At 38.6% G+C, this 8,641-nt stretch overlaps 1 protein-coding gene across 1 annotated transcript; it reads left to right on the top strand.

Annotated features, from left to right (window-relative positions):
- Nucleotides 1-4,744: 4,744 nt before the first annotated feature.
- On the top strand, nt 4,745-7,710 carry LOC108986055 (UPF0481 protein At3g47200-like). Its single transcript, XM_018958570.2, has 2 exons — nt 4,745-4,847; nt 6,036-7,710. Exon 2 carries the CDS (start codon nt 6,069-6,071, stop codon nt 7,599-7,601), a length of 1,533 nt encoding a protein of 510 aa, XP_018814115.1. The 5' UTR covers nt 4,745-4,847; nt 6,036-6,068; the 3' UTR covers nt 7,602-7,710.
- The last annotated feature ends 931 nt before the right edge of the window (nt 7,711-8,641 follow it).

Raw genomic sequence — 8,641 nt, 5'->3', positions numbered from 1 at the left:
TATGAAGATAATCAAGAATCTTCAACTTAAATGGAGAATTAGGAACCAATACCAACCTGCCCTTTCTCAATAGTAACCCTTGTTGCAAGCTATAATGTTTAGGGCCCAACAGCCCAGATTTGAGTTTGGATACAATCTCAACTAACTCATTGGATAGGTTATAACTATCCTTCAATTCCTGAATCCATAAAGGAGTAGGAAAAGTAATTAAAGCCAGCACAGCACAATCATCTTCATACTGCCTTGACAACCCATCAGCAACTACATTTTCCTTACCACGTTTGTATTCAATGGTAAAGTTGTACCCCAACAACTTGGATAACCACTTCTATTGGAATTCAGTACCAACTCGTTGCTCAAGGAGATGTTTAAGTGCTTGTTGATCTGTTTTAATCTTAAAAGATTGCCCTAACAGATAAGGTCTCCACTTAGAGACTGCAGAAACAAGAGCTAAAAGCTCCTTTTCATAAGTAGACAGCAGTAATGCCTTGCCCTTTAGACCTTTGCTATAAAAAGCAATAGGTTGTCATTCTTGCATAAGGACTGCTCCAAGACCAATGCCTGAGGCATCACATTCAATTGTGAAACACTTTGTAAAATCAGGAAGCCTCAAAACAGGAGGCTCAGTCACTGCCTCCTTTAATTTCTGGAATGCTCGAGTTGCTGGTTCTGACCAATTGAAGGCATTCTTCTTAAGCAAGTCTATTAAAGGTACTGCAATGGTGCCATAGTTCCTTATGAACTTTCTATAATACCCAGTAAGGCCTAAAAAGCCTCTCAAAGCTTTTAAGGAACCAAGTATGGGCCAATCAAGCATAGCTGCCAACTTAGAAGGATCTGCTCTCACCCCTCTTTCAGAAGTTAAGTGACCTAAGTAGTCAATTTCTTGTAAGCCAAACTTACACTTTGACCTCTTAGCAAACAAAGTATGCTGCCGTAAAACCCCCAACACTACCTTCAAATGCTCCAAATGATCAGTCAAGGAAGAACTGTACACAAGAATATCATCAAAAAACACCAAAACAAACTTTCTTAGAAAAGGTTTAAATATGTCATTCATTAAACCTTAGAAAGTTGCAGGTGCATTAGTAAGCCCAAAGGGCATTACTAAAAACTCATAATGGCCCTCATGAGTTCGAAAAGCTGTTTTCTCAATATCCTCTTTCTTGACTCGAATCTGATGGTACCCAGACCAAAGATCCAGCTTTGAAAACATATTTGCTCCAAACAACTCATCAAGAAGTTCATCAATGACAGGTATTGGAAACTTATCCTTGATGGTCACTTTATTAAGTGCACGGTAATCAATGCACATTCTCCATGAACCATCTTCCTTTTTCACCAAAAGAACAGGTGAAGAAAAAGGGTTTTGACTAGGCCTCACTATCCCAGACTTGAGCAAGTCTTTAACAATGGTCTCTATTTCAGTTTTTTGGTAATGGGGATACCTGTAAGGCCTTACTCAGATAGGAGTGGTGTTATCTTGCAAGAGAATTTGATGATCAAAACTTCTTTTAGGTGGCAAACCAGCTGGCTCAGCAAAGACATCAGAAAATTCATCTACTACTGCCGCTATTGCTTCTAGACAAGTGTCCCCTTCTTGAACAGGTTATTTTGCTAACATTTGTAAAAACCACCCTTGTTGGTTAATTAAGGAAGATTTAAAACATCCCATTCCTTGGCAAATCCTCAATTGAGCATCCAATACTCCCTTTAGTTTCATTTCAGACTGCCCCACAGAAAAAGTCATAGACATTGTTGAAAAATCCCAAATAATGGGTCCCAAAGTCCTAAGCCACTGAACTCCAAGAACCACATCACAACCTCCTAATTCCAAAACATGAAATGGAATTAGAAACTTAGAACCTTGAATTGTAAGAGGCTCTTCACATTTACCTTGACTGTAAAGGGAGTTCCCATCAGCAACTCGAACCTGCAATTTTGTAGTTTCATCAACTTTTAAGTTAGCTGCCTGAGCAACAAGAGGGTCAAGGAAATTATGTGTGGATCTAGAGTCCACCAATATCTCAACAAAAACAGTACCAATTTTCCCCAACAACTTCATAGAGTTGCTGTTAATGCAGCCAAACAATGCATGGAATGAAACTTCCATTCCCCCTTCATTCTTTTCACTATCTTCTGGTAAAACTTCTTCTGGTTCACTAGAGTCCAGAGGCACATAATCTTCTTGCCCATCCCCATGGATCAAATACACTCTAGGCTTTTTACAAACATGAGTTGGACTCCATTTATCGTCACAATGGTAACACAAGCCCTTTTTTCTTTTTTCATCCATCTGTGTAGAAAATACCCTCCTGACTGGTCCAACAAACCTCTGAACACGATCATTAGGTGTCTCAAACTGTGTTTTATCAGAATTATTATTCATGAATCTAGTGGATTTTCGCGAAGCTAAGACATATTCCTCTTGGATCTTAGCTAATCCAAATGCAACATTAAGGTCAATAGGAGCGAGCATTCTGACTGGAAGCCTAATCTCATCTTTCAGTCCACTCAAAAATATGCTCAACTTGTGCTCTCAGAAAGACCTTTAAGCCTATCTGATAAAAGCTCAAACTGATCCTTATAATTGTTCACTAAATTAGTCTGCTTGAGGCGATTTAAAGCCTCCATAGGATCATCATAAGCAGTGGGACCAAAACGAACATTTACTGCTCTAATGAAAGTATCCCAGCACCTAAAGATCCCCCCATCCAAAGCATCTTGATACCAAATTAAAGCTTGACCTTCCATGTGATAACCGGCTATCACTAACCTTTCTCTCAAAGGTGTTTGATGGAAGTCAAAGAACTGAGTAGCTTTAAACACCCATGCTGATGGATCAGTACCATCAAAATGAGGTAAATCAAACCTCATTCCTCGAGGTAAGACTGGTCTTCCTTCTTCATGATCTCTCCCGCCATTATCTTGTACATTATCATTGGTAACAAATGTTCGAGTTGTTAACACCGTCGTAAGAATCTCAGAAATTCGATCTAACTTGTCAGCCAGAGTATGAAGTGCATCGTTGTGATCATCCAACTGCTTTTGAACAGCTTCTTGTTGTTTGCCCTCGGCGTGCGACTTGAGAGCCCCTCTTGTACCTTCAGCCATCAGAGTAATCTTTAGGAGAGGATCGCCTCTCTGATACCAACTTGTAAGGTACCAAACCAGAAACAATAGAATTCAGAGAATTGTTCGGTAACACTACTATTTCACTCGCAAATCTGAACCTAAAATCAAGAACCACTTTATTGATTCTTGCCAAGGGTTTTCGAGGAACCCTAAACCTCCTTACAAGAAATGAAGAATTTCACTGAGATTGTTCGATACCAGCTCTGCTGGTTACAACGCTATTTATAGAACTAAGAAGATGATTAAAACGTCGTCGTTAAGAGCCAGTCTGAAGTGTTCAGACCGTTATTTCTGTTACACGCTGCTATTGATCAATACGCACCGTTTCACTTAAGTTTCTGTTATCGAATGCTACGCACCGTTTTGTTCCTTATTTCCTTTCGATGCCAACTTCCTTTCTGCATACCAGCCGATGCCAACTTCCTTTCTGCATCTTACATTTTACAGCTACAATGTTCGTTGCAAATGGTATATATTGCGGCGATTTGCTTTAATCGACGGAAGTTTAATGACGCTACAGTTAATCATACATAGTTGCGACGATAGAAATTGCCGCAAAATGTACAAATGTCGCTGCAAAAGTAAATTGTACATTTTTCCTCCATGATTTCCCAACTTTGCAATGAAAATTAAGCGACGACTTAAAAATCGCCTCAAATAAACTCTATTTGCTGCGATTTTTTGCAATGATTTTAAAATCACTGGAAAATGCTTGATTTCTTGTAGTGGGTTGGCGTGGTGCCGAGAGAAGTAGGTGCTGTTCACTTCGTGTTGCACGTCTGTGGAGGAGTGGAGCACGACGACCGAGTGGTGGGGCTGCAGTGCGAACGTCGAGTCTGGCTTCCGCCATCTTCTGTTGCCGATGAAGGTGCGTGAGGGTGGTGGACGATCGTGCAGGAAGTATCGGGGCGGAGAGCACTTTACTTGCTCTGTTTTCTTGCTTAAAAACAGAGGCTTTGCTTTAGTTGGGTCAAGGTGTCGTCGTGTGGGCTGGTGGTGCAGAGGTAGTGGTGCACGACGGGGCTGGGCAGAGGCTCACGGTGTCGCAGCGGGGCTGGTGATCTGCCGGCGTGCTTGGAGGCTTACTGGTTGATGGTAACCGTGGAAGGTGATATGTTTTGAGGTGAGGAACTGCAAAACTGGTTGTGCGTGTGTGCGCGTGTTGGAGTAAAAACATAGAGTAAGAGGAAGGAAAAACCCTTACCGGTGGTGCTCAGGCAGTGGTAACCGTCGTGGCACGGTTTCGAGTGGTGAGATGCGGCGGCGTGCAGCACCCAAAATCCTGACTGCCGCACAAAAGAGGGAGAGCAAGAGAAGAAGGAGGGAGAGTCTGTTGAGAGGAAAAAGAAGAGTGTGAAACCGCAAGGATAACTGATTGAGAAGTGAGGAAGCAAAACGTAAGGGATTCGGGGAGAGAAATCGAAGGAGAGGATCGGGGAGTGGGGAAAAACAAACTGTCAGCGGTTTGAGAGAAGCCTGGGAAACAAACTGCGTCGTTTGGGGGTGGTCCCTTGGCTGGGCTTTTCATGGGCCGGGCTTGGGTCATGGCCTGGGCCAAGTTATGAGCTTGGTATTACGCAAATCACCAGCTAATCTAGTCCACCCTCCTAAGTCAATGTTTCCTCATCTAGGAAACTCTCATCTCAAGCCTCTTTTTCAGAGAGCAGGAAAAGCAAACTGCAGCAGGCGATTTACCCCGAATTATCAAGCAAGTAAGTCCATTTCCTTTTGCTTATTAAAAATCACTCAGACAGCTACGCCATCTAATTAACCTTTCTTCTTTTCTGCTTTCTTTTGTGATTTTTTTCCTCCAACATACTAAAACATTTGGCCATTTTTTTCTGTTCTGCAAAGCCTAAAGAAAGAGAAAAAAGTAGTTTACATTGCTTAGCATCTCTACTTTTCAATATTCACTTTAATTGGTTCTATTCATCTTCTGAGGTACTGCTAATTAAAGCTGAACTATTTGACAACTCCACGGTTTGTAGAAGTATTCTAAAAAGTTATAATTAAGACCAATCGGTATATGGATTTTACAGTTTCAATAGTCGTTACTTGATTCTTAATTAGTTGTTATTATTTTATTTTTATCAATTCAAAGTATTCTTCTGACTTTATCTGAGTGTGTGAGTGTATATATATATATATGTTTTGGTTGATCTAATTCGTCTATTAGTTCTAGATCTAGTACTATTAGTTCTAGATCTAGATCTATTAGGTCTTTTCTATTAAAGAAACTGATAATGTTGATTTTAATAAATGGAATATTATTGATGCTAAATCAATTTACAAAACCAATTGGTTCAGTCTGCTTTTAGGACTGAGTTTATACATATATATATATATATATATTATATATGCAAGATTTAAGAGCTTCTCAAAGAATTGATACATAATCTAAATTACCGGCCTCATCCCATTAGCAAGAATAGATTTTTCACTCTGCTTTTACCTGCAGAGTAAAATTCCCACTCAATTCATCGGTTTCTTTTCCACCCAATCTAGGTGCTTTTCCACTAGCAAAGGAATTGCCTACTATTTCCATTCTGAAAGCCAGAATGGAAACATAAATAATAATTCCCACGATGAAAAATGGAACCTAAGCCAAAGTACTAAAAATATCACTATTCAATTTTATTTTCTAAGCAAAATAAATGGAAAGGAAGAAACAAGGATGGATGATTGCTAGCTTAGATAAATGTCATTTTTTTTTTTATGGAAACTTGCATAAAAATTAATGAAATTTGTATGCAAATAATTGGAACAGATCTTGTACTCTTTCTCTAGAATATATACGAGGCATGCACTCTCCATTTGTTCAAAAAAAAAAAAAAAACCTTGTGCATTTTTATCAGAAATTTGTTAATATTAGTGGAATTTGTATGCTTAATTTGTACTAGGAACATAGACTTGCGCCATTTCTCTACAAAATAATGGATGGAGATGCTCTCTCCCCTCGTACGGCTATTGCCACAAAGCTAGCTGGCTTGAGTACTACATCTAATGCTGAAGATCAGCCTTGTATATTTAAAGTGCATAAACAGTTACTTAATGTAAACGAGAAGGCTTACAAACCTGTGCTGCTTGCCATCGGTCCTTACAATGACCATCTCAAGGTTGGCCAGGGGATTATGGAGGAGCATAAACTGCGGTATCTGAAGCAAATGCTTGAAAGGAGAAAAGAACACAGTCTGGAAGACTACATGGAGGCATTGAGAAAACTAGAAGACAGAGCCCGTAAATGCTATGCTGATGCAGAATGCATTAGTCAGAAAAAAGATGAGTTTGTAGGAATGATGCTACTTGATGGTTGTTTCATCATTGAGCTATTCCGCAAGTTGGAGGATAAAACTCTAAGAGATGAACATGATCCAATCTTCCAAATGAGCTGGATGCTTCCTGAAATAGCTCGTGATCTATTGTTATTTGAAAATCAACTTCCATACTTTGTTCTTACTGAATTGTTCAACAGGAGTGAGAGTAACCAGACACCACTTCCAAACCCAGGTGATAGTGAGCAGATCTCATGTGAAATTACGCCATGTTGTGAAAGCTCAGCCTCCATAGATCAGACTGTCCCGACACGACTTCGTGATCTTGCCATTTCTTTTTTCTTTGGCTTATTACCATTTCGAGATTGGGAAGTCAACGGATCAAGTGTTTATCCAGCCAAAAAGTCAACGGATCAAAAGGTTGGAGACAAAGTCATGAACGTAGAATTTAAACATCTACTTGATCTGATATATACAATTATCAAGCGTTCAATAGTACATGATATGGAAGTAGTAGATCGTGCCATAGAACGTCAAGAGGTTGGAGTCAAGTTCAATATAGAAGAGATATTTAAGCCTTTATTTGGAAAACTCGAAAAGAGGAAGGGCTATAAGAAAATAAATAAGGATGCTGGCTCAATACCATATGGACCGAAGCCAATACGTAATGCAACAGAGCTTAAGGAGGCTGGAATCAAATTCCAGAGGGCAAAGCAAGGTACCGCATTTGCCTGCATAAAGTTTAGCAATGGGGTATTGGAAATTCCGCCTTTGAGAATAGAAGATGAGACTGAGACTCTCTTACGAAATCTAATTGCATATGAGCAATATAGTCCACACACTGATATTGATTACGTTACCGACTATGCGTGCTTCATGGATGATCTCATTAACTCTCCAAAAGATGTTGAATTACTTGGTCAAAATGAAATTATCGAAAATTGGTTGGGTGATGATGAATTTGCTTCCAGCATGTTCAACAAGCTTTGTCACCATGTTGTTTCAGACTATCCCCCCAGTACTTATCAAACTTCCATTGATATTAATAACCACTGCGCCAAACGCCGTAATGTATGGATGGCAACATTAAGGCACAATTATTTCAATAGTCCTTGGGCTTCGCTTTCAGTCTTAGCGGCTATCCTATTGCTTGGACTTACAATTATTCAGACCGTATTTTCCATTATTAATTAGGTTTTCATTTAGTGTCTTGATTAATCTTATTGTTGTCTTAGTTAATGTAATATAATGTTGAATTTAATAAGATTTTAGAAATTAAATGAGTTATGTGAGTCCTGACCAAGTCTTTCGTTTGAATTATGAATGACCTTTTATTAAATAATATTGTGGAGGACACATCTACTATATATACTACACATGCTTGATTCTTAGCACAAGCCTGAACAGATGGGGGGATAGTCATGGAAGTAGAACTTTGGGTCAATCCTAAATGTCGAAACAACCTGTAATTGAATGTATAATTATAAACTTTCCTTGAAATAACTAGCAAGTTAGCTTGTAGAATTTTCTCTTACATGGATAACGCATGCATGACTTTTATAATATAGAAGTACTGGTAGCCGGCGGCCTGAGTTGCCACGCTGATCTGGTGGCTAGCTTAAAAAGTCTTTTTTTCAAAAAGCATAAAAATTATCTTTTAATATTAAAATATATTTCTTCTTCCATCTTTCTAGTATTAGACGGAAGGTAGAGCACTTTACAAAAGAAGATAAGGAAAATATATAATCTACTGGGTTTGAGGATGGTATGTGATCTCCATAAAGAGAGAGAGGGTGGCCCAATGACTGGCTCAATACTGTGGTAACAAACTCTTGAAGGAGTACAAGATTATATAATTTTGATGATATTATAACCTTTTAGGTACTTTGATTTCAGTTTAATCTAATTTTAAACTGAATTTAATATTCAAATACTCAATTTTCAAATCACTAAACTTATCTCAACTTAAAATCTCTTTACACGTGAGGCCTACAATCTTTTTCAACTCAACACCTCTTTACATGCGGGACCAATAAATTTTTTCAATTTATCATAAATACATCTAAACTTATCTTAACATCTAAACACATCTAAACTCATATTAGGTAAGCCTTACTAAACAAATTCTACCGTCTCAACTCATTATTATTTATAAAGAACTCAACTCATCTCAACTCTACTCAACATCCAAACGAACCTTAATATTCTTTAAATAAAAATGTAAATGTAGTTAC

The sequence above is a fragment of the Juglans regia genome, chromosome 7 (assembly GCF_001411555.2).
Source record: "Juglans regia cultivar Chandler chromosome 7, Walnut 2.0, whole genome shotgun sequence".
Classification (NCBI taxonomy): Eukaryota; Viridiplantae; Streptophyta; class Magnoliopsida; order Fagales; family Juglandaceae; genus Juglans; species Juglans regia.
Note: the sequence above shows the minus strand (reverse complement) of the source record. Positions and strands in the feature narration are given on the sequence as shown.

Bases quoted from the DNA above. Each gene is read 5' to 3' on its own strand.
- LOC108986055 (XM_018958570.2), top strand. From the start codon at position 6,069: ATGGATGGAGATGCTCTCTCCCCTCGTACGGCTATTGCCACAAAGCTA.